Consider the following 26,557-nt stretch of genomic DNA (forward strand, 5'->3'; position numbering starts at 1 on the left):
ATGGAGCCCAAGTTGGTCTAAATTATGAGTAGGGAATGCTAAAGCAAATAAAACCTAGCACCAAGTTATATGAATGTGTTACAATAGACTGTTTATGCTCCCTTCCCATTTTTAAGTGAGCTTGACCTTTCCCTGTGATGCAAAACACTCTCACAGCAGAGTTGGAGTAAGAGCTCCCATATCTACCATCTCCTCAGGGTATTTAAATCATCTGAATCCTCTACCACCATAGTCTTGGTACTGCATTTGGAATTAGAGTTCAACAGAAATATTTTGACAAAACACTATATTCTTTTTATTTTGCCAGGGATTACCGGATTTGTGCTGAATCCCTGGAATTGCAGACTTGTCCAAATCACAGCACTGTGGAGACTGTGCTAGTTCCCATTAGGAAATTACTTGCAAGTTCAGGAATTTTTGAAGCAACATTTTGAATGCAATTCAGTTTCTGATTAAGACACTTCAGTGTAGATGTCTAAAAGTGACCTAGGTGTCTAAACTCCTCTTTTAGTCAGCAGAGCCTAGAGTTTGATTCATTTTATTCAAAACCACCAAATGCTCAGCTCATTTGCCCCCATATTAGTATCTAGTGTCATTTGAGATGCCCTAGGTTATCTTGCCTGGCCTCCAGCTTTATTTCATGTGGTATACTCAACTTTCCCTCACCAGAAAGTCCCATCTGTCTTGTTCTTTCTGCCAGCTCCATGCAGATGCCTTGGCTATCCTGGAGCACTTCAGATGGCACTAGATACCTATGTGCCGGCAACTGCATCAAGCCCCTAGTGACTAGTCAGTGCCTACATGTCTCAGGGAAGACCGATGTTTGAGTCCTTATTCATCCTGGTTCAGACCAGAAACTTTAACTTGTCCCTCCCACAAAGCACAAGTAGTGAGTACCCTTGCTACAGTGCACCTGGTTACTGTGGAGCTTAGCACATCTTTCATGCTGAGCTTTTTCATTTTGAATAATGAGTCTTTGCAAAAGGAGCATGAGCTAAGTCTTCTGTAACTGCTGAGCTATAAAATTTTCAGTTTCTCTCTGATCTAGTGAATGTTCAGCTAATTCCAAGCCTGTGCCAGAAGAGAGCCTGGTAATCTCTATAGCCTGATAATCAGGCGTTTCCCAGGGAAATGAAAGACTGAGTCAAATCAATTGCCTGAATCAGGCAAAGCAGGTACATGAGGCTGAGAGCACTGTGTTCTAGAGGCACTTCTACAGCACTATGCTTCTGCTTCATTCTGTATCTTCCTGTATTTTCTTTAGTCCAATAAAATACGAAGAAAGAGCTTGTTTGTATCCTCATGTAGAATGGGTACAGCTGTCTGAAATCTCAAAAAGTTTTGTGGGACAGAATAATTTCAGATGAAACGTAATCATAACCACCACCCCAGTCCGTATTTCCTTATTGTTTTTTGTTTAATGCTGTTATCATTTGACTCTCTGAAATGTGTGGGACACCCATTTCTTGTTGCCTAAGGTTGTTTTATATTACAATTTGTATCAGTTGCCAGAGGATACTTACTCAGGAAGAAGAGAAAAGAACTAACTGAGGCAAGGAACAAAGCAGCAATAACAATTCAGTCTCACTACAGGGGACATAAGGAGAGGAAGATTTTCAAAAGGAGGAGGTAGTGTTATTTTCTATCTCTTATGTCACTCAAATGTGTCCCTTTACCTGCTGAAGAACAGCGATGTGAGCTAAAAGTGAAGCAAATTAGGATTATTCTAGGTATATATGCAGAGGTAATGTACATTTATGTGGAGGTTTTTAAAGTCAGTAGCCAATTTTCTCCTATTTTTAAGCCCAGGGAATAAAGTCATATTTAGGGGAAAGACCAACAATATTGTGCTTACCTGTAATGTTAATGTAATCTGTAGATGAGTCTCTTTTTGGAACTAGCTCATCATAAAAAATGCTCAGACAAGAGCAAGAAATAGGTGTCTTCAAGGAACTGTTCTTCTCATCTTAAGTCACTGTTTGAGATAAGCATAGGTGATGACAGCGGAAACCCAGATGTCTTGCTCACATCAAACAGCTAAAAGTTAGGTGAGGTGAATCACATTCTAAATATCTCTGCAATGTGGTTGTAGTCCCAATCTCTGAAATGGAGCTAGTAGCACTTTGCTCATCACCATCATTTTTTCAGTGATAGCATTTAAGTAGGTGGACACTAGTCCAGAGAGGTGGAAAACAGCTGTGAAGGAATCCAGAGTCTTTCAGAGGGAAGGAACAGGGTGGCAGATTTCACCTGGCACTGAAGTTTTATTGATAGTAACAAAGACAGTTTAGGGAATAGGTCTTTTAAATTTGACCTGGACCTATGCCCAGGATCATTCTTTTTTGCATTTCTAGTGTGACTTGAGGCAGTTTTCTTTCATGAATACGTTTAGGATTGTGTGTATTTATACATATTTAAGGTGCTAAAAAGTTTCTGCCTTACGTTTTTGTTAACATTTAAATTAATTCTTTACTGTTTTATCAGCCCTCATGCAGCCTAGATTGTCCCCCTAGCAATTTTCCGTGCAGAGTTTAACAGGGATGTCCCTTTTCACTTTAAGAAATAATAATCATCAGACAGACAGAGATTGGTTTGCTATCTTTAATTCCAGCTATATGCACTACATCTTTCCCATGTTGCAATGTATCAAATTGCCATTTAGTACACCAAAGATAGTTGTAAAGTTGTCACTATCCTTCATCTCCTTCAGCTATAATTTTTGCCCAAAACTCTACTCCATTCAGGGAATCACTTAGAAAGAGACAAACTGAAAATGCAGCATCCATTAGTGAAAAGGAAAAGGATGAAGAACTTCAAAATAATGAGGAAGGTCCAGCTGGAGTGAAGAGTGCCCTTCCTAAAACAGAAGAAGAAGCAGCTGTCATTGTTCAGAGCCATTACAGAGGCTACAGAGTCCATAAACAAATAAAGGAACAGCACAAAAAAATAGCAGAGGAAGAATTATCTGCTGTGGAATTCCTTGAAGCACAACTGCAGCCAGATCAAAATGATACACTGGAAGAAGCAGCAAACGAGGAGACTCAAGATGAAGCTGATGCTGTTACTGACAGCGAGTGCTCTGGGTACAGTGACACAGGGAATGTACAGGAGCAACAAAAAACATCTACTGAAGGAGAGGGAGCTTCTGTGAAGCAGAACCCTGCAGTAGAACATGTTGGTGAAGGCGAAGAACAAGCCTCTTTGGAAGAGCTGTCCAGCAAATCTTCTGTCAAAAGCACAGCTGAACCTAGTCCCCAGCAAGAGCAAGATAATCAAGACACACTCAGTGCAGATGGGCAAGATCAAGAATCTGCTGTGGTCCAGCCCAGGACTGACAGGGATGTGGAAAGAAACCACCTGAAACATGAAGCAGTGATGCCTACAGGATGTAAAGGAATTATAAGAAAAGAGTCACTAAGAGGCTCACAGAAGCAAGTTGAGGCAGAAAAACAAGGTTCAGAAGACAAAGAGAAGGCAGCAGTGGTTATTCAGAGCAGTTACCGGGGTTACAGAAGGAGGGGACAACTCAGAAAAGAAGGGAAACTACCTTGCAAAAGTCAAGAGAAAACTATAAAGGAGGCAACAGAAACAGTGCACATTCAAAATAATGATCCCCAAACAACAAAAGATAGGGAAAGCAGCAGTACAGAGGCTGAAGACTCTAAGACACTGAAGGGAGACTCAGAGAAAGAGGCTTGTGATTTGGCAGCCTTTTCGCGGCAGGTAAGAAGCTTATAAGCTACGTATGTTGAACATAATACTCTGAGCAATGACAGAATGGCAAAGTTATTTTACTGGCTTCAGTGGCACCAAGGTTTTACACTCTGAACTGAGACTGAGATTTTGTAATGAGTGTTCTATAAAAATGCATATTTTGGGCTGCAAGAGAAAATACCCTTTTCAGGAAGGAGGGAAGACAAAGTTAGAGCACTGGCAAAAAAATTATGTTCATTTTAACCTGGTTTAGGTTAAATGCAGAAGCTTTACATTTGTTGAAATGTGCATTTATCAGGCAAGGCTCTTAATTCAGTAAACCTGTGAAATGTCTCTGTAAATGAAACTAAAAGTTGCTGTGTCAATGTCAGGGACTCACACATGTGCAGAGAAGTATGCCTACAGCTGTAGAAGCTATTTTGCATCAGCAAGGCACCGTCTGCTCACATGTGTGAACCAATATGAGGTAGATGCAGGACTGGGCAGCAGTGTGGAGTTTCCCATGTGTTTTCTCCCCCTCCCCCCCTTTTTATTTTAAAGGGGGATGGGGAGGTAAGTGTGGTAGGGGCCTGCACTGAAGTACGTGGAACAATACCTTTTAAATTCATTCTCTAGTCCAGAGATTACCTTTGATTACCTTGGAACATATATACTTACTTATATAATAATGTAAAATCCTGTGTTATATTTTTCAGATATCAAAATTATCTGAAGACTACTTAGCATTGCAGCAAAAATTGAATGAAATGATATTGTCACATCAGCTGAGACCCGTGATGCTGTCCAAAGATAAGCAAGCTAATGGCCGACTTTCTTCTCATGTTTGTCAGTCAGGTAATATTGAACCTTACTGTTAGCAGAATTTTCATTTGTAAACAGGACTGTCAAGAAGCAACTCCTAGTCATGTTTTTAAAGGCCAGGGAACTAGTAGATGAGTTAGCTCTGGCTTCTCATATAACTCGTGCTGTTCATTTTTGTACTAAGCCCCATATCAGTATATGTCTGGAACAGACATATCCAAGCCTGGTTGGGATTTACATATTTACCATTTTTCTTGGTATTTTGTTTCAATGCTGCTTAAGATTGGTGAATGAATCATTGTGAGACCTAGACATAGCATCTCTAGAAATACTTTTATTTGGTAAAAATTCCACATTGGCTCTTTTCTACTCATATGTTGCTCAACTGTGTGTGCTATTGGTAAGATATGGGACTATGTTTTAAAAAACAAAGTATTTTTTAGGTACTATGTCAAACAATTTACCAAAGTTTGTCACATTTATGCTGACTAAAGTTTAGCTATCCACAAATGCAACTGAGGCTACCAAAACTTGTAACTCCTACCCATGCTGGTGGGTATGTCCTTAAAATTACAAGTAAAGTTTTATTAATAACTGGCATCCATTTAACTCGCACACTTAAGAAGACATTACCTCTGAAAATATACTCCAAGTTATTTATATTCCAGTTAACATGGGCAGTGGGGTTTCCCAAAATGCAAGCACACTTGAAGCAGGTTAGGTGGCAGTGGGAGTACTGGGAGAATAAAGGTGGAAGACATGGGATTCAGAGCATGCAGATCATTAAGACCTGTGCCCCACGGAGAGGTCCACAAAGAGCTGACTGAGCCTCTTCATTTAGAATAGACATAATGGGGGATTTCCTCAGCTTGTGTCTTGGACCACAGATGCAGAGGAAGATGAGGGCAAACGTGGCAGATGACTGGGTGGGTCTCCATTTCTGCAGGGGGGGCTTGTGCCAGCCCATGTCACTGCACTGCCTCTGAGGAAGATCACTGCTCACCCCTGCACAGCTGGGATCAGATCCAGGACTGTCCCTTGCTGCCCAGAGCTAATTGTACTATTTTCATTACAACACTGTGGATTCAGTTGTCATGTATGCTGAAACTTCCTTCTGTTCCCATGGATACGTTGAAGAGATGGTAAAAGTATTTCACTCCCACTTTGCAGTCCTCTCAAATGGGCAAGCTGCTAAAACGAGGGCTTGGTGTTTACAAAATCTAAACCTCTAAGTGTAAACTGGCTGCTAGTAGATAATCTATGTAGTTCAACCTGTTTCCAATACCAAAGACTGCAAGAGAAGACAGATGTGAAATGGAAAACTAAATGCCATAATCTTTCATTAAAGACAGAGCAATGTTTGTAATTGTCATTAATGGGTTTGTACTGAGTTCTCTGTTAAATATTGCTGGTTTTTGACAACATAAACCTGAGAAATTAAAAATTCATGCTTTGGAAAATAACTCTTGGTTCTTACATATTTTCTCACAGAAGCTAGAGAAGAGAGGTAGATAGAGGGAAAGGGAATACACAAATCCCTGTTTTACCAGTTAAAGATCTCATTACTTACACAAGTGAACCAGGTGAAAATGTACCAGTATGTTCATGCCATGTGCAAAATGGAGCAAAGTCTACTCTTAACATTGCTATAAATTTAAGTAGCTCTACGGGAGACAAAAGGATGCCAGTTTGTCACCTTTGCGTGCAACCCTGCTTAAAGTGGTGACCAGTCAGCCACTTCACACTTCCCTTTATCTCTGAAAATGTGCCACTGCTTTAAACCTCTGTGGTGTCATAATACAGCGTTTTTCCAATGGTAAAGTGTGTGAAAGTGCTGCGTTGTATCCTTTTGAACAACAACATGAAAAATGTCATACATTTCTTTGAACCAAGTCAAAACGCTTTTTAAGACAACACTGAAACAGTTGTTGAGTGCACAAGAGACCAGGTCTTTGGCCTCATTTTAATAAATAGAAAGAAGTAAGATTTTTTTACACACTAATGTTTTGCGGTCTTAACAAAAGGAGGATTTATGTTTTCTCCTGACAAATGTTTGTATGTGTGACATGACAGCACTTAGCTCTTTTGTGCACCAGGCAAAATCTTTACAGAAATTCTGATGACTTACAAGTCCCCCTTTTTTTCTCTTATGGATGCAAAAATTGAATGTTTGCTATTTTGACTAACTGTCTTTTGCAAAAAATGTCAGCAATAGCAATCATGACTTCAAAATAGTAGGAAGCATCAAAAAGAGAGTCTTGAATGCTCATTCATACAGATTAAAACATACTTGGTAGTCAAAGCATGCTCGTTTCAAGATGGCTCATGCAGAATTTTTGCAAAATATATTTTTTTTCAAAATAAATATGGTGGACACATGCTTTGGTTTTGATTAAATTGCTGCAAGTTGGCGTGTAGACAAGGTAAGTACAGAGCTCGGAAGTAGTTACTTTTTTCAAAGGTGAATGCATTTAAAATTAAATAGTGGGTGCTATTTGACTAAGAAGCTATGACTGAACTCGCTACAGAGAAATGTGCCACCAAAGCACAGGCCAGCTAAAGCTGTCCTACCAGCCCTTAAACACGGTAAAGCATGAGTTGGCCCCTTCTATCTCAAACCAAACTAGCCCTTCCAGCCTGTTTACTGCTGTCCAGCTAGTCACTCACTTGAACACTCTGCTCCAGTAAGTCAAACCACCCCAAAAACAGTCCTCATACAGTTCTTACTAGAACTCTTGTTCCCAATCTTTCTGTAGCCAACTTTCCCTTGATACAACAGGCTTCACACTTTGAGCTGGGTCTGGTTCCTTGGCTGCCCTTGCCCAGCTGGTCAGAGTTGGGCAGCCGTAGTTTGTGTTTGCTGTGTTCTGTTGTTGACTCAAGTACCTCGTACAACTTGTGTGGCTACTCATGGTAAATGTAATGAAGGTGAATTTTGCCAGACATGGAACTTTAAAAAAGCGAGAAGGAAGGTGAGCTGGGCTTTAGCCGAAGACTGTGTTCTGCCACCCTTCCCAGCCATGACGTGAAGTTTCGCTCTCTGCAACACAGTTTAACAGTGGGCGCCAGGCTCAGCCACTCACCTAGGATATGGAGTGATGGCAGCAGGGACCCGATCCCTGATTTCTCACATCCCCACAGCCATATTTATAACTGCTAACCAGTCCGCTGAAAGACCTTCCTCAGTGCGGAACGTGAAGTTTCTTTTTCTACATTCAAACATAATTCACACAACAGGAAAACTGTATCCTTTCCAGCTATGATCAATGCACAGTGTACTGAAGGAGGGGAATTCACTACAGTAACTCCCCAGCTTGCCTGTGAGCCGATTGGAGCCTAAGCATTACAGAGCTCAGTCACAAAGCTGCGTTGTCTTAACTTAAGTAGATGTTTATTATAGCAAACATGATCTAACTAGATGTAGAGAATATTTAAGTAAAAATATGCCTGTGTTCAGTTCATTTAGGTTGTACTGTCTACAACACAGGAGTTATCAGCATTCTGGATATCATACTTTCTTCCTGTATGCAGTATAGTAAGATAACTACATAAAACAAAGACCTGAGGTAATGTACTGCAGACTGTCATGCTAAAGTGAAGCAAGTAGATGTGGTGAGTGATCCACTGTCTATTAAACAGGGAGGAGCCTTCCTGTCTTCTTGCCTACATTATGTGTTACAGTACAATTTATACACACACATTTACAGAAGGATATGCTTTTACTGCAGGTTTCCCTCTAGGGCTACCTTTGCTGTCCTACCCTTATGAAGGCAATGATTGTTGAGCTTTAGCTGTTCTTTGAATCATGAAGTATTTACCTATTTGTAATTACTTTGGTCATTTACATTTATTTACACTTCTTCCTCAGCTTCACTAGTTTTATATGTCATTTTACAGCTATAACACGTGAATTGTATTTTATAGCTGTATGCCAGATTAGGAATACTTGTCCACCTTCATCTGTGGGTAGGTGGCCATTGTTTCGTTTGAGAACTTACTGGCTCCTCTAATAAAATATTTTATTACGTTGCTACCCACAGAAGGGGAGGAACTGTGGGGCAGCTGGATGGCGTACTGTGACAAATGTTCAGATTTTCAAAACTGTTTAATAAAAATGCAAAGCCTGCAGTTTAAAGAACATATGAGCAAAAAGGTTAAATGAATCTTAAATCCACAAGGTTAAGTTGTTCTTAAATTAATTTATTTGTATTTATAAAAATGCATAAAGCAAGCTGCACAAGGTTCCTGGAATAAACAAGATTCCCTGTGGCTTGAATTTCTGAGTAGGTTGTATTTGCTTGCTAAATGCTTTCAGCTAAACATAATGGCTGCATCCCAGGACTGCACCTTTGGATTGCTAGTGAGCCTTGGGTTACTGTGGTGTCAGAATAGATGCACAAATTACCACTGTCAGGTTTTTTGAGGTCAAAGCCTGAAGTGAGGGGAATTTGATCATTATGGGAGCAATTCTTTTTTTCTCCAGATGACTAATGGTGCCCATCCTTGTAAATATTAAATGACAGTTCAAGTACAAAATCTCAGGAAGAGAATTTTCTATATTTAGAGCGAAATTCACATGGTACAAGGAACGCCGGTGCAGCTGAGGACCTCTTCAGTTACATGAAGCAGTGAGACAGGCAGGGTTTTCATCCAGGATTTCTCCTGCTGTAGGCTGCCGCAGCAGTGTTTATGGAGGTTTCATGGGCAGCCTTTGCAAGGAAAAGGGAGCCCGTGTAGCACTGGGTGAGCAGAGCAGTATTCCCTGGCCGGTCTTTCTTCTTTGCAAGTGAGTGTCCGGCCAGGGAGCAATGAGGCGTGGGACTGGAGAAAAGCAGGGTAGTCAAGCACTTCCGCTGTCTGGCCGTTCTCAGCTACCGGAGTGGCCCTTTGGGCACCGTGCAGCCAGGACGTACAAGATCTGTGTTGGGAAGTGGTCAGATCCATGGCAGAGCATAAGATTTGGGAGGTCATGGAAGTGGAGTACAGCCATTTTCCTTAAACATCCTCTCTTAAATAGCAATAATCCCAGGTCACCAGACTCTCAGAAATGAGAGTATTAGTGTCGGTCAGAGACTGAAACTGCTTCCTTCAGTGGGGCTGGCGGGACTTAGGCACGAGAGATCACACACTCTCAACTCCTGCTGGATGCAATCAGAAAGTTCTCAGACTCTTGCAGTTCCTAGTTCTAGGTCTGTGCCAGAATAATCCCTCTGTTTTTTCCAGATTGCTAAGAATTTGCATCCATCAACCGTAACTTCCAAATCTGGCTGTGGTAAACATCCCGTGAATAAACAATACCTGAAAATTACTAACCAGAATGTTAAATGGCAGTGCTTTTCTATGTGCAAATCCCAAACCTGAGTAATTACATCCTCATACTATGTACAATTAGGACAGTAAAAAGGTATGCACATAAATGTTGTAAGCAGTAATAGCTGTTCACTTCTCATTATCAAGTCCTGGAATTCCGGTTGCTATATTTGCATTTTGCTGATTACTTCTAAGCCCCTCTACAAAACCCATACAATTACTGCTCTTACTCTTGTTTTTCTTCCTGCTTTATTCTGAGCCTGGCTTTACACTTCCTGTTCTCGTAAGATGTGGAACAGCACTGAATCAAACATGTAACATTTCACTTAAATGACCTGAAGACAGGTTTATCTGTTTCTCCAGGTGGCCTAATAAATAGAGACCTTTCATCACTTAGATGCTTATCACAGCTGTAACCACACTATTTCTCCAGCCTTCAGTGTAAGATCTGTTGTAAGTCATACATTAATTTACATTGGCATCCATGGATGTTGATTCCTTGCGATCGTTGTCTTCCAAGCTTATCGTTGTACATCAGAATGTGCAGACACAGTTCAACCTAAAGGGCTGTTGATACTGACTCATCTTTATTCAAGCATTTCTTGCTCATACTTGAATGTTTCAAGCACTTGCAGCTCTTCACAGTTTCCGTAGTTTGTGGTGGTGTTCAGGATACACATACATTAAATGAGCTGGTCCTAAATTTCATTGTCCCTTTTCTTATTTTTTGTGTATTTGGAGCTTTCAGTGAGGACTGAGTATGAAAGTAGTAACACCTCGTAACTGAACACCATAGAGTCAAAGAGCGTGTGTGCGACTTAGGTAGGAACCTTTGAGGTAGTGTTAAACGAGCTAGCTGAGATACTGATAGGAATAAGAAGTTTTCCATAAGTTTGCTAAACCTTCTTTAATGTTACCTGGCAGCCACACCGTTCACATGTCTCTGCTGACCCTTAACTCTGTAAGTCATTCATTCTCATGGAGAATGACCTTAACTTTTATTAAACTTTCCATCATCACTTGATCAAATGTACGTTTTGACAGTCTGCTTCAGGTTTGGGCAGCAGAGAGATATAACTTCCTGGGCATGGGTTACAGCATGGCTGACATTCTCTGTTGAGGTTCAAAAGCAAAGCATCCATGTCACGAGAGCAATACCTCTTTCTTTTGACTAATTGAGTACTGACTGCATGCACTTAAGCAATTTGAGGAAAATTCTTCTCCCTTTCAACTTGTTCAACTTGCCTACCTGTTGGTAAAACCTTTAAAAAGGAATGTCTGTGTAGCATCAAATGCTTTTGTTTCCGATTTCTCCTATGCATTGTTTCTAAGGCATGTGAATGTGTCACAGCACTGACAGCACCTGTTCAGGTAGATATAACTGCAGGGCATGGGCTGGCTGCAGAGCCGGGAGCCTCAGCACAGTCTTCCAGTCCAGCTCCTTAGCTGTGCTAATGACTAACTGGGATATAACCTTAAGCAAGTCTCGGTGTGTCTTGCTTTGTGCATCTCATTTACCCTGCTAGTAGGATAGGGATGATAGTGCCAACCTGACATTTCCAAAGTGCTTTGACGGCTACTGTTGTGAATGCTTTTCATATCAATGTTGTAACGTATGTATTTAAATATTTGTTAGATAGAAAGCATCGGTTTTCCTTTTACATATAGAGCACACAGCCAGATCTTGCTAGAGATACTTGAAGTCTTAAGGAAAAATAGGCTATAAGATATTTTAGTATGGAGAGACTGGGCTTCAAGAAAAACCTTTTCTTTGTAATGGACTCTAGAAGCAACATAATTGGCCTATTAATAAGTGAATGATTATACTCCTTCTTTATGCTTCATTGCCTACTGCAGAAAGGTATAGGCCATCTGGAAAACAAGCGCATCAAACTCACCGTTTATCAGGCTTGGGTATTTAATTTGCCTTCCACCTTTAACTCTACTAACTAAATGATTTCTGGAATTATCAGCAACTAATAAAAAAGGAAATTTTACTTTGTGCAGTGAGTTATCCAAATCAAGTAACTACCACATCAGCTGTATTTCAGTAGCAATGAACACACAAATCTAAGTGCAGAAGGAAATCACAGGTTCACTTTCTGGTGAAACAAAGCAAGTTAAACCCATCAAACTGTTTTTTTACTTACTGTAATTTGGAAACAAAACTCAGAATTGCATTTTCAGCCCTCTATGTAATTTTAAAAAGGAACGATGGAGGTCCAAGCTTAGAAGGCTGTCTGCCCCAACATGGTATTTCTGTCCCCTCGACTCTTTTGCATAGCTCATACATATGTACAATGCACGAGCTGAGGTTAAAAGCTATTTTTTACTGAAACCCTTATCATTGCCAAAATGATGTTTTTTGAATGTAAGAGGAGTCGTCTTTGCAGAGCACATACGCAAGAAGTATACAAGTAATTTCATTTGGAATAATTGTAATCTCGAATATGATAATGCTTTATGTGTTTGACAGTGGTGAATTAAATAACATAACAGCATACATAGTGATGAATTCTTAGGGGACAATAAAAAATCTGTAGGTATTATGAGAGCCTTTTCCTTAGAATTTTCCTAGAGCCCTCAATTTGGCTTTGTTTTCTTTCTCCAGATTTTCATGTAGTCATGATCTTTGACACAATTTTTGAAAATGTCCAACAGACAAGGGGTTAGGTGTTTCTATTCAACTACACTGAATTTTAAGGGGTTGTTTTTAAGTATTTTTTCCAGTTTAGGCTCCTGTTGTGTTTAAGAATAAAACAGCGAAGATATGCCTCTACTCTCTCACAAATGGAAACTCAGATAACCCCAGGTGGCCCATTTGAAATGCAGCAGGGTAACAACAGCCCACATAAGAGCACAGTCAGGCCTGCTATACCTATTCAAATCAGAGAATGTAATTTATATTTAATACAGGTTACTAAAATGAATTTATTGCATCTAAATTTCATTGTTTAACATGAATTATCTGTACCCTGGCTTAGAAAAATACCATTGTTCTCTTAAGTGCAAAATGTTAAGAGATACTTGTTCATTCATTGCATGAGAAGCAGTCTGCATTTCAGATAAGAAACTAAAACAATAAATGTAATCATTATCCAACTACAATTTAAATTAACATTATTCATTCTGCCTCCTCTGTATATCCATGACCTTTACAAACCTTTATTTATCACACATAACAAAAAACTTACACAGCTAATTTTGCAGGAGTCAACACTGATGTATTACTGATCCTTTCTCATTTTAAATGATTGTGCCACCTCCTTAATTAAAAAGATGTCTGATGTACACGGGAGAGTTTTTATTTTTATTGTGTAAAAGGGTTTCTAATGGTCATTAGAGAACAAAATACATTCTTCCTTCTAAGACTCAATCACATGTAGTTAGCACATTGGGGTTATGGAGTTAAAGTCACTTCATGTGAAAGAGGATTAGATCAGCAGAACACACTTCAGTAATTCATTGGGAGCTAGATCCTCATTCCACCCTCACGCTATATTCATTTATGAGTAAGGAGATGTTTTTTCTCATGGACTGTCCTCTGAATACTTCTGTGATGGAACAAGGACAATCTAAAATCTCATTGGATAATGCAATATACCTGGACACACCGTTCACCATGTGCTGTGACTTCATCACCCTGTATGTGTCCCTATGACCCATCTCTATCGTAGGTGTTCTGCTGCCCTGCAAGCCCCGCCTCCTTCAACATGAAGGAATTGCCGTAGCCCCCTATTAACTTTTCCTATAGCTGAAGCTGAATGTAAGGTGGTCATGCTCACCACACTGTACATTTGTGGTTCCTCAGCCCCGCTGAGTCAGTTCTGTGGTCTCAGAACCTATAAGCCTATGAACCCTTAGCAGCCCTGTATCTTAATACTGTCAGAATTGCATATAGATTTTTAACAAGCAAATACCCAAGACATTTGTCTAGTTCCCCATGTGCCAGCCAATGTAACCCACAAGTCAGTGTTTAACTTTGAGTTTGGAGACTGCCAGAGGACAGCAGTTCCATTTTGTGTTAAAATCTTGATTTCGTTTCCATTAGAATGAAAACATTTTTTGCATGTTTGCAGAAAGCTTTTGTAGAAATAGACCAGAAGTTGAGTATGCTCAACTAGATTATACTGGATGTGATAGACATGGTCACGCTGTGTTGCCCAGTGGTACATGATTTGTCTTGAAACAGAACAGCCTTGGCAGGAGACCTTGGGGAAAATCTACACCATGATAATGTAGAGGACTAACCTCTGAATCAGAGGTCTAATGGTAGTTCCCTCATTCAGCACCTTAATGATTGACTTGAATCTTAAAAAACATCATCCCCGCTGCCCAGGTCTGTTACGAGTTGGTAGCCTTCCAGTAGCCATTATCCTTCAGAGTCCTTTTCTGAATGTGGAGCATCAGCCCTTTTCAGAAGGAGAAGCCTGTGCCAGGCAGACTGCTCGGCTGTTCCAGCCTGACATTCATTACATAGCATGTATCCATGTGGTAGTCAGGACTCAAACGGATAAACCCATTCCCCTTTTCAATCTGGTCATGGAAATGCCCCAAATGGTTGCTTTCTTGAGTTACTGCAAGCAGTAAAAGTGGCTACATGGATTTTTTTGCTCTCTTTGGTGAAATAAGCATTGCTATCTTCTGGTTTTTTACAGTTGCAGCCAAAGTAGAAGACTCTCGCCCAATGCAGAGACCCCCAAGGAGGCCACGGAAGCCTAAGACATTAAATAATCCAGAAGACTCCACCTACTACACTCTAATACATGTGAGTTTAGCAAACTTTTGTGGGCTAAGACTGCCAGATAATTCCCATCTAAACTTTCTTTCTAATTGCCCGATTCCCTGTATTCCTTTCTAATACAACATAAAAGGTGTGCCCTGCTGAAAGGAGGCAGGCCACAAACCTCACATTTCAAACTAGATTTGAAATTATTAAGGTTCAGAGTTACCCTGGATTGGGGCCCTAGGTCAGGCCAATTTTTAGTTTTGTACCTAAACATACATACATTCATTATACACGTAAGCAGCATTTGCACTTTCGATACCCAAATTAAGTGCCCAGTCTCCGTAGTTTCTTTGTAAGTCACGAGAGAGAAACAGGTTCATTCGGAGAGCTATTTTGAGTGTCTAAATTAGTGCTTGATCTTGCAGAGAGAGCAAATATTAAAATAGGCTGTATTAGTATGCACACTGTAACTTCCTTTACAAATGTGTCAGATTGTGATTATGAAGGAATTGGCAAATACCAACAGCTCAGGAGACTAATGGATTTGAGTGTCCCTCTATATAGCCTTTGGTCCACGTTCAGATACCAAGGGCTGCTTTCCACTCTTGACTTCAGTGCCCTTAAATATAGAAAAAAAGGCAAGAAAGTAAGCAGAGAGAAAATGTAAAAGCAGCTCAGAAAGCAGTTCCAACAAAAAAGCAATTAAACTCATTTGCTCGAGATGCCTGTATCTTAGTGACCTATTTTAACAGCCGGTGAGAGCCCAGCTAATAAACTAACCGTAGCAATTGCTTCTCCTTTCAACAGAAGGTGTCACCAGGGCCTTTAGGGAGAGTTGTGCCTGGCATACCAAAAAAGACAAATACGGCTGTTTTATTATGGGGGCTTTGAAATAACACAGCTTTGGAACAGTGATATTCTGAAGAGAAATGATATTCTTAAAAATGAATTGGCATGTAAGAATAAGATTTGTTTTGTGAAAGCAAGATTGGTGAGATAAAGGACTGAAATGAAAGGCATGAAACTGAATTCTGTATTAGGAAATTTCTGAGGTGAAGTGTAATTCTGAAGTAATACATATTTAGAAAGCCGAGACTATACAGTCAGGAACACAGTATTTTCTGAAAGCTAATTTGTTACATGGCCAGCTCCATGTATCAGAAAACAGCCATCACATCAGTGTGAACAAAAACTGCAGTAATGCCGGGGAATTTTTAAACGAATTTTTAGCAGCAGTTTTTCAAGGTATTAAGCAATTTTACCTTCAATTAGTTGTATTCTTCAAGAAGGCGTGAAAAAGAGAAGCCTGTCTTCCTAACACTGGTAAGGGAAAGGTTCATGTAAATATCTGCTACACTGAAGCTTAGAAAGGGGACCTACTAGTTCTTAAATTCTTAGACCTTGGGCAAGTCATTGAGCTCTAACTTGAGGGTAGTCAGCTTTTCCAGCTATCATTAATTTTCAACCTTATTAAAAATCTCTGTGACCTGCAGGTATTCACAGATGATTATCAAGCCCAGATCACCTGAAAGTGAAGGCACGCAATATGAGTGCGTTTTTTGAAAAATTTCCTGTGTCTTCTGCAAAAACAGATACTTCTCTCACATCACGTTACAGATACTAGACACCTTCTATTCTCACTCATCTCCTTGCATATTAAATGAGCTAAAGTGGTGCACAGGTATAAATGAAGTCTGACAATAACCCATTGTTCATACAAGGCACTAAAAGTTTACTTTGGGGTGTATTTCTTTAGATCGGCCTATCATTTTGAAATTATATGTCTTGTGCATTTACCTGCATAAGAAGTGTCTGTCCATCAGGATTTCTGGTTCTCAGTGACTTTGCAGTGGTACAATTCACTAATTCTAATAAGTTTTCACTCGTTTGCAAGAAACACAATTAAGAGCAAAATTAAGATAAATAAGTGCAAAATTAAGATTTTGCACTTAAATATACTACTTTTGAAGTGTGATGCTTTAGATGCTGCAGCATAGCATTGTTTTGGCTGTAGGGATGGAAATCTATTAGAGATAAGAAATTATTCACATTCCCTATAAATCTCTCTCCTCTGCACTTCTGGATGTTTTGTATCCTAAAGGTGCTTTTGCCACCTAGTATACTGCTTTTTAAATGTCCATTTTATTCTACTAAAACCTGTGACAAGACTGCATTGACATTAATGAGAAGAGGATTATGCCTGCTCCCACTGTGATGCCTGTATTCATGGAAATTCTCATGGCATCACAGTAAATGTGCCTCAGTGAGATACTGTTGTCAACTTCATTAAAACAACTATAGATATTTGAAAGTTTGAGATCTCCTTTTTTGTTCTGATGATGATTACTTTAGGTTTTTTCACATATGACAACTGAAATTTGGGAGTAGTCATGCTAATCCCATTCTCCGTCTCAAAGATTCTGAAAGATTTTTCTGGGGCGCTTGCTCAGCAAATTAGATTCTCTATAATTTCTTTTAACGAAGAATATACAACACTCTCCTACCTAACATATTGATGAACTGTATCTTTGAATAAGCTTTCCTCTTAGTATTTTTTAAATTACTTTGTATTTTCTTAGAAATCAATACAAGACGAAAAACGGAAACCACGAAAAGAAAGGTAATTTTTTTCATTATCTCACTATTGTCATCTTAGTACTCTAGAAATAGTTCTTAGCTGTACTTCAACCAGGAGAATAAAGCATTAAAAAAAGCACGGTAATTTGGTGATTCACAGGAAGGACATCATATACAAAGTTAAAATACGCAATTTTCAACGACAAAAATCCATTATAGAATTCAGTCGTTCAGTTTTACTACAGCATGGCCCTTTACCATGGCAACACAAGCATAATAATAAGTTAAGATAAGGTCCACATCAAAGATAGTTCTGACACAGAAAATAATTGAAGGTGCTTAAAATTCCAGTCAAAGCAAATGAGCAACCAGTTCTTTTTTCTTAGCAAAAATACAAAGACTGTTAAAATTCTCTCCTAAAAATATATGACTGTTTGGAAATAGATCATAAAAAATTAAAACAACAATTATTAATAACAGGGAAAGAATAGTAGCCCTTGAAATTTTAACCAGAAGTCTTTTCTTCACAGTGTAACTAACCTATTTTGATGGATCTCTGCAGAAATAAAGCAAGCAATAGATAATTCTGCCCTTCCATATCTTAGATCCTTACGTGTGCTGTATACCTGGTTGACAGCTCCTGACATACCTCATAGCTTTATTTTATTTGTGTTTCTATACTTAAGCTTTTTCGCTGCTCCCCAGTGACACTGCTATAGTACTATAGCATGCGTGCTATGGTAGCCTGGTCATAGATGCAAGATGAATGGGCTCTTAGCACTATCCTCGGCTGAGGTTGCAGAATACAAACTCTGTATCTAAAATACGTCTCTTAAAGGAAGTTACATGACATTATATGCACATAATATGTGCTCACAGCATCTAGCTCCATTCAACCTCAGTTTAAATTGCATTTGATTATGCCACTGCTTAAAGGATTCACTTCATGTCCATGTCCCCTGTGTCTGGTCTGTTACAGTTCTTCTTCTGATGTAATTTAGATCCTGAAAAAAATTCACACCTATCATTGTCTCCTGTTCAGCCAGGAGACAATCCAAATCTAGTGTTTTCTCTCATTTGGCCTCAGTTAGGTTTCACTCATCTTAAATCTAGTTAACCAGTTCCATGACTGTATCTTCTTTCATGTGCTGACTCTGTATTGGTAGAACATAGCAACTGAAATCAATGAGTTATTTCTGGTTTCTACCAATGTGAGAATTGAATTCTGAACTTCTTTTTTCAGGTTGCTTTTAGGATATTATTTTTTTCCTAGCCATTCTAAACTGGATGTTGGGATTGTTTTTTTCTGTACATATGATACCCTGGATAGCATTCATCTAACAAAATAAGAGACATCTGCATTATTGACACCGATACCTGACCTAGTTGCTTTAGACTCTCTTCTTATACTCAGAGAAAAAAATAGTCATCTTTAGGAAAATGATTCATCTCTTCCTCAAAGAGATATCTAAAATAGGTCAGATGAATTATACCATAAAAATGCCTCTCCATTGAGTATAATGGCAAACCCAAACAATTTCAGTCATATATGTCTGCTTTATGAACATCTAAAAGTAGCATTCCAAAATTCTCAATATCTGCATCGTACAGCAGTCACATTTCAGAGGCTGATTTCTTGTGCTTATATATATTTTTCCTTAGATCCTCAACACGTAACCACAACTAATAATGATATTTGGTTGCCTTATTTTTAAATGTTGAATATAATATTGAAAAGTGGAACTGTTAACTTACTGTACTTATTTATTGACAGTCTAAGCAAAGTCCTAGACTTAGATATCTACTACCAAGAAATTTCATCTACTGATTCCACCTCAAAGGACAGCAGTTCTACCACAAGAAAGAAGAGACACCCAGCTGAGCGCAGGACTTCAATTTTAAGAGCTACTGAGCGGTAATTCATACAAAATAATAACTGGAAAAAATAATTGTTGTATATCCTTGTTGACATTCAAAAGATTCTTAAAAAGAAAGATACACTTTAAAATTTGACATAAATCTATTTTTTTATTCATGGAATCTTGCCAAATTAACTTGTAAAATGAATAGCTGAAAATTTCCCATCTTTATGCAGCAGGGACAAATGCTTGGTGTTCAGCCTACCTGCTAGTTTTTGGCTTCCCAAGTGCCAGATGAGATGGACAGACATCCTGCTGTAAATCTCTGATCCAAAATCAAATTAAACTAAAACAGTGTCGTGGCTTAACCTCAGCCAGCAACTAAGCACCATCCAGCCGCTCGCTCACTCCCTCCCAGTGGGATGCGGGGGAGAATCAGAAGCGTGAAAGTTAGAAAACTCATGGGCTGAGATAAAGACAGTCTAATAGGTAAAGCAAAAGCTGCGCACGCAAGCAAAGCAAAACAAGGAATTCATTCACTATTTCCCATCGGCCGGCAGGTGTTCAGCCATCTCCAGGAAAGCAGGGCTCCATCACGCGTAACAGTGACTTGGGAAGACAAACGCCATCACTCCGAACGTCCCCCCCTTCCTTCTTCTTCCCCCAGCTTTCTATGCTGAGCATGACGTCATATGGTGTGGAATATCCCTTTGGTCGCTGGGGTCAGCTGTCCCAGCTGTGTCCCCTCCCAGCTTCTTGTGTGCCCCCAGCCTACTCACTGGTGGGGTGGGGTGAGAAGCAGAAAAGGCCTTGACTCTGTGTAAGCACTGCTCAGCAGTAGCTAAAGCATCCCTGTATTATCAACACTGTTTTCAGCACAAATCCAAAACACAGCCCCATACGAGCTACTGTGAAAGAAATTAACTCTGCCCCAGCCAAAACCAGCACAAGCAGAACCTAAAAATTGTATTTCTGATCAGTTAGGTTTTAAATAGGGTGGATGTGCACCAAACTTTCTGCCTGCTTTCTGCAGAGAAGCCACCAGCTTGACTGCCTCCTTTTCTGGCCATCCTGAGGTGGCTTCCAAAATGCAGCTTGCCATCTGAAAAAAAAATAAGATGAGATGGACACTTACAGTGAGCTCCACAGGCAGGTTAAAAACAGAGCAAACAAATTTACGCCAACTGAAAATCTGGTTCAGTAACCATCGGGCAAATGCTACTGCAAAGCACCCCACGTTCTCAACGTTTTTATGTCCTTTTATTATGTCCCCTTCATAGAAGAACATGTTGTTCTTCTGTGTTCATCTGCTCTTAATATATAATGTGTTTGTTCCAAGGCGCCTGCTTTATGCAGCACAGGAAGAGGCCTAGCAAAGTCAGTTGATTTTTTTTTCTTTTTCCTTTTATTTTTTCCCCCAAGGGTGGAGGTTAAGCAGTCAATTAGGAGCGTTTGCCAAGGTAAATGTTTTGACTTTAATTTCTAAAACATTTCTGTGCTTAATCCCTAGGTCGAGGGTTGCAGAAAGCCCCCTGGAAGAGAGTAAAACTGAAGATAATCCCTATGACTACAGACGACTGCTGCGGAAGACCTCACAGCGCCGGCGCCTTATCCAGCAGTTCTAGCTGCTGCTGCTGTTCCTGCTGCCATTTGGCTTTTATTAGCATAATCTTTTTTATCATTTTATACCATGTGCTTCCTTTTTTTTTTTTTAAATCTCCAATGTTTCACATTTACAAAGTGTGTGTTCATGTGAATATGAATTACTGTGGTTTACAGCCCAACACCGTTGCAAAGGGACAGTGTCAGTCGCATATCATATACTTTAAAAAAACCTAATATAAAAATCAGCTTTCTGTCGGATACCACTGCTACATCTTAAATTATTAGACATTAAGCAGCTTAAATCTAGTTTACTTTCCTCAATGCATATTTCTTTTTTGCATTTCGTCTCATCTGATTAAAATAGATCATGTAGTTTATAGTTCCCTAGTTAAGCTTTCAAATTCCCATATGCACCTTCAGAAAACCTTAGTTATTGTTTCTAACAAATTGTTTTACAGGAAAAAAAATAGGGGAATTTCTGCTCATTTTAGGTTTACAATGCCTAAATTTTGGGATCAACTGTATATGGCAAGTGTCCCTCTAATGAAACAAATCTAAATGATTAATTGGATAGCATACTATGGCAGTTTATTTTATTATTGACTTTACTGTAAAGCTAGTGGCCAGTTTTAAAGGTCAATATTATGTGTATAATCTTTATGTTGGAGATGTCCACTTATGGGAAGCGTATCCAGCCCTCTCCTCTGCCTCTGAGCTTTGTGACTAAGTGATGAACTTTTAAATCATGTTTGCTTTGTTCTCCTTTGCTTTACATTTTTAGGAATCTTAATCTCTGGGGTGCCAAGAAAGGAACAGAAATACGTTCTCTGATTGATTGCTGCCTAAGTGTAATGACCATTCTTAATCAGTTTCACTAGAAATTAAGTGGAAATAAAAGCAATAGCCACCGTGTTCAAAATTTCCCCCAATTCTTTATTCAAAAGACCGTATTTCACAGAAACCACACAGATAATTGCTGCGCTTCCTTTCAGGATTCATAATTGCATGTTCCCAGCTGCAAAGCAAGAGAAGGCAAATTTCATGATGCCAGTATAAAGCCCTGATCCTGCTCCCTTGCTTAGCTCTCTTAAATACTACAATTGGTGGCAGCAGTGAGCCACAGGGGTCGGGTTTTTGTCTGTATCCCACACACACTTGGCCCTTTCCCCAGAGACAGGTAACCATTGCTTCCTGATCTGTAACTAGTCATAAGGCTGTGTACTGGATTAAAATTTGCTGCAATGTAAAATTTGCAATAAATTGTTTAAATTTTGAAATTGGTTTTAAAGTTGCTTTCTCATGTATTATTAAAACGCTAAAGTAAATAAAAATGCACAAAGCAGTGATACGGTTGGCTGTGTCTGAATTACACCCAGAACTGATGAAAACACTGGACTGGGGCACGAGCGAGCAAGGCAGGGAAGCGCTCACAGCAGCCTCTCGCCATGGAAAGCCTGAATTATCGTCTACGTTTCCTTAAAGCCGATGTGATCTGGAAACTGGAACAGACCTGTAATTTCAGGGATGTCTGGGCTGGTTTTCTTCTACTTTCTCACCAGGGCGGTGTTGAAAAACATCAAGACGATTCCCTGCGATTTCAGTGGGGGGAACAGTCCTAGTAACCATGTGAATGCATGTAGAAAGTGGAGGGAGTTGCCCTCCGCCGAACGCAGCCTGGGAGCCCCCAGGGCCTGGCTGCGAGAGGCAGAGGGTGGCCTGGGTGACCAGTGCTCTCAGCAGGGCCAAATCCTGGCCTGGCACGGTCTCGCCTGCCTCCCTCCTAGAATTAGGGCTTGAAATCTCTCCTGTGCGGGAGGTGAAGCAGCCACGGCAAGGACGGGCTCCGTGCTCCCATGGGGAACTGGCTGGGTGGAAGGGGGAGGTTTGGCAGCCTTCAGAATCGACGTCGGGGAGGGAAAGGGAGCGGTTGTTTTCCTTCTTTTCCAGTCTCGCCTCCGAGACCTGCTGCGCCCCCCCCCCCCCCCCCCCCGGGGCTGGAGCGGAGAGGGCGGCTCCGCAAGGCCCCCCGGCCCCGGGGGGTTGCGGGAAGACCCTAGGAGCGGCCCAGGGATGCCCGGAGAGATGCCGGAGCAGGCAGGAACAGGAGCAACCCCCCCCCCCCCCCCCCAAGAGAACCGCGCCTCTGCGCAGGGCTCCTCCCGTCACCTCCGCGGGAGCGCAGCCGGGACCCCTCTGGCCAGCCCGGGAGCGGGAGCGGGAAGCGGGAGCCGCCGCAGCCCCGCACGGGCCCCTCCACCAGCGCCTTTGCCGCGGCGCCCCGGCCCGACGGAGCCCCCGCCGGTCGCTGCGGGGAGGACCGGGCCGGGGGGTCGGCGGGGGCTCGGGAGGGCTGTCCCTTCCCCGCCCCGGGACTCCCCCGCTGCTCGCCGCCTACGGCAGGGCCTGTCCCGGCCTCGGCGCCGCCGCCCTGCTCGTAGCCGCGGGGGTGCTCCGGTGCAGGGGGTGACGGGGGGAGGATTTTTCGGTGCTTTGCAGCTCGCGGGACTGGGGACGTTTCCCCGTAGCCTCAGGGACCGGTGTCCCAGCCCTCCCCTCGAGGCACCGCCGCGGCCGCCCTCGTCAAGACCCGAAAAAGCACCCTTGCCCTCCGCTCAGCGCTCGACTGGGCGCCGGGGGGTCGGCCGCCCGCTCCCCGGCCCGCCGGGCTGCCGCCGCAGGGGCCGCCGGGCCGTCGTGCTGCGGGGCCGTCGGTGAGGCGGCGGCAGCATAAGGCACCTCGCTCGCCTTCACCTCCCCGAGGCAGCTGTAGCCCCCACGCAGGCCGCCTCTAGGGCTCGGGTCTGCCCCGAGCGGCCCCCCCGCCCCTTCGGTACAGGCTGCGGGGCGACCCTTCACGGCAGCCGCTGCGGCCGCTGCCCGGCTCGGCGGGGCACCTCCCCCGGCCCCCGCGGCGCCGCCCGCCCCGTCCCGTGCCAGGCGGGGGGCAGCGGCCGGCGGCGCGGCGCCTGCGGGGAGCGACCGCCGCAGCTTGGCGGAGCGCGCCCCGGGGGCGCCCACGGGAGACGCTCCCACCCACGCGTGCCCGGGGCGCCCCCGCCCCTTCGCCTGCCGCCGCCTGGCGCAGACGCACGCACTTACACACCCGCACACTCACACACACTCGCTCAGGCCGCCTGGGCTGTAGCTCGCCGCTCCTCGCCCGCCCCGCCGGTTCTCCTCCGCCATGGCAAGCCCCGGCTCCGGCTTCTGGCCCTTCGGGGCCGAGGAGGGCTCCGCGGCCGCCGAGAGCCCCGGCACAGGTAGGGGGGCGCCGAGCAGCCGGGCGGGACTGGCCCGACGGAGCCGCGGGGCCGCCGCGGCAACGCTGCCCGCTCGCCGGAGACCCCTTTGCGGCAGCTCGACCGGCGGGACGGAGCGGCGGAGACCGACGGCGGCTCTAGCCCGGCTCGGCTCGGCTGGGCAGGGGGGGTCCTGGGGAGCAGTGCCGGGTGTCGGACGGGGCGCCTCCGGCCCGCGCCCGTCCCCACGGACCCTCCGCTCCATTTTTTCTTGCAGCCAGAGCCTGGTGTCAGGTTGCCCAGAAGTTCACCGGAGGGATCGGAAACAAACTCTGCGGTAAGGGCAGGGAGGCCCCGGCAGCCCGCGGCGGAGCAAGGCTGCGCGCCCGCGGAGCGCTGGCGGGCGGCCGCGGGCCCTGCCCCGGGGTGGGGGGGCGGGGGGGACAGGGCTGATGGCGCGGTGCTGAGGCCGTGTGTCCGTGTCGCCGTCAAGCCCTGCTCTACGGAGATGCCGAGAAGCCCGTGGAAACCGGCGCCAGGGCAGCCCCGGGGGCAGCGGAGCCGCGGCCGGCCTGTACCTGCGACAAAAAACCCTGCGGCTGCCAAAACGCGGAGGTGAATTACGCCTTTCTGCACTCAACAGGTAACGGCGCTCCCGGGCCACGCCGCATCTCTAAAACTAGCAAAAAATCAGCGTTTCGGTTGGGAAATTGCCTCCGCCCGCGGTGCGCGGAGGCCGGAGGTGCCCGACGGTGCAGCGGCTCCGCGGAGCTCGGCGCCCCCAGCCCTGGCCCGCTCCTGCGCCTCCCCGGCACCCGCGGGCGCTGGGCATTTCTCAAACCCGCCAAAAAAACCCCAAAGCCCAAACAAAAAAAGATCCCGAAAAAAAAAAGCAATAAAATCCCGGCGTGCTGGAGCCCGCAGGTTGCTCTTCCTAAGGAATACTGACAGCAACGACCTTCTCGTTGAAGTCCCTGCGATGTAATTATGGTTTGCGGGGAGGAGGGAGAAAGAGCGCTCTCTTACTGATTTATTTTAATTGGAGGTATTTTTGCACTTCATCTTTTCCGACCTTGGAGGTAGCGTCTCCGCTAGTAAATAGATCCCAGCTCCCCGCAGAAATGCACTGGCCAGAAACGCTCCCGTTTGCACGGCAGACGGGGGCGAGCTCTGCCTTCCTGGCCCCGCCGTGGGAGAGCTGCTGCAGGCGCCGTGCGCTTGAGCTGCTGCCTGTCTGACTGCTCCCGGGTTACCCCAAATTAGGGGGTTCCACTACAGCTCGGCTACGCCTGAGCCATCGCACTTCGGTTTAAACAAAAGATGTCAGTGTGCGCACTGAGAGACCGTGCAGCATCGCCTCAGAAAAAGGCATTAAATTATCAACAAGTTACTTGCATTGGAGAGTCATAAGGAAGGTATTTTATTGCAAGGCAAACGACAGTTTTTAGAGTGCTTCTTGTAGCGTTTGTTTCCCAATCTTTATTTTCCCCAGGATTCGTTTTCCCTTTTTCCTTGTTTCCCTACTCTCTCTCATCGTCTTAAAAATTGGTCTGAAATATACCGTGGGCAAAATTTGCTATTTTAGCTAGGATATTAAAACCTAACTATTATCTCTCAGAACGTTGCTTAAAATTCAGTCTTAACGATTTGCTTATTAAATGAAAACAAAGTCTATTTGTATTGAACACAGTGGAAAGATTTCCTAAACATAAACGGGAGAAGCCTTTGTCCGAAATCCGTGTATACGGTCGTAAAACGAAGTTAACTTTTCATTTCTCCGTTTCCAGATCTTCTGCCGGCATGCAACGGAGAAATAACAACTATGTCTTTCCTACAAGACGTTGTGGACATTTTACTTCAGTATGTGGTGAAAAGTTTTGATAGATCAACAAAAGTTATTGATTTCCATTACCCAAATGAGCTGCTCCAGGAATATAACTGGGAACTGGCAGACCAGCCACAGACCTTGGAAGAAATTCTATTGAACTGCCGAACAACCCTGAAGTATGCGATTAAAACAGGTAATAGCCATGTTAATTTTCTATCCTATATGGTCTCAGCCACTGATTAAAGGTGTCATTTCATTTTAGCTTGAAACGTTAAAGATTGAAGCAGCCACTGTGTTTTGTCAGTTCCAGGCAATTTCTAGCAGAGACAGAATCGTTTTCCTAAATGATAAAATACTCCAGCAACCCTGTCTCTGTAGCTCTCGGTGCAGCATCGCACACCCTTTCCGATTTAAAATTAATGCTTCTGTGCGTCGGAGTTGCCGAGTGTGCCACTGAGCAGCCTTTGCACCACCTCGGCGACTTTCCTCCTTTCCTTTTCATCCATTTTACATGTGATGGGCCGGGGATTGCCCCGCAGACCGGCGGGCGTCGGGCGCGGAGCTCGGAGGCAGGCGGGGTAGGAGGAAAGCCGGGGGGGGGGGGGAGGGGGGCGTCCCTGCAGGGGGGCAGCAGGGACCAGCCCATTTAACAGCCAAAACCGCAATAAACATCCTGTAAATGGGAGCTCTGAGCGGCCATTTGCTGTGTCTCTCCCCTTACCTGCAGGACATAAAAATAGGAAAATTTGATTGAACTGCCCACAGGAGTATTGGGGTTTTTTTTCCAACTTTAGGCTCAAGCAATAGAAACAAAGCCCGTATTGTTTCACTAGCCTTTTGTTGTTGTTGTTTTTCACTGGGGAGGACAGGGGTGGGTTGACTCCTGCCTGTCTGG

General features: G+C 43.3%; 2 protein-coding genes across 2 annotated transcripts in view; both read left to right on the forward strand.

The window, feature by feature from the left end:
* MYO3A (myosin IIIA) overlaps positions 1 to 20,641 on the forward strand; it is a 122,063-nt gene extending 101,422 nt beyond the window's left edge. Inside the window, exons 30-36 of the mRNA XM_076332355.1 lie at positions 1,506 to 1,629; positions 2,745 to 3,723; positions 4,410 to 4,548; positions 14,484 to 14,593; positions 17,134 to 17,174; positions 18,906 to 19,046; positions 20,501 to 20,641. Of these exons, the coding sequence (XP_076188470.1) occupies positions 1,506 to 1,629; positions 2,745 to 3,723; positions 4,410 to 4,548; positions 14,484 to 14,593; positions 17,134 to 17,174; positions 18,906 to 19,046; positions 20,501 to 20,615 (1,649 nt within the window). The 3' untranslated portion in view covers positions 20,616 to 20,641. The remainder of the gene's footprint in view (positions 1 to 1,505; positions 1,630 to 2,744; positions 3,724 to 4,409; positions 4,549 to 14,483; positions 14,594 to 17,133; positions 17,175 to 18,905; positions 19,047 to 20,500) is intronic.
* A 3,028-nt stretch (positions 20,642 to 23,669) lies between these two features.
* Positions 23,670 to 26,557, forward strand: part of GAD2 (glutamate decarboxylase 2) — a 41,243-nt gene continuing 38,355 nt past the window's right edge. The window contains exons 1-4 of the mRNA XM_076331726.1: positions 23,670 to 23,855; positions 24,112 to 24,171; positions 24,328 to 24,477; positions 25,622 to 25,855. Coding sequence (XP_076187841.1) covers positions 23,780 to 23,855; positions 24,112 to 24,171; positions 24,328 to 24,477; positions 25,622 to 25,855 — 520 coding nt within the window. The 5' untranslated portion in view covers positions 23,670 to 23,779. The remainder of the gene's footprint in view (positions 23,856 to 24,111; positions 24,172 to 24,327; positions 24,478 to 25,621; positions 25,856 to 26,557) is intronic.

The sequence above is a fragment of the Aptenodytes patagonicus genome, chromosome 2 (genome assembly GCF_965638725.1).
Source record: "Aptenodytes patagonicus chromosome 2, bAptPat1.pri.cur, whole genome shotgun sequence".
Classification (NCBI taxonomy): domain Eukaryota; kingdom Metazoa; phylum Chordata; class Aves; order Sphenisciformes; family Spheniscidae; genus Aptenodytes; species Aptenodytes patagonicus.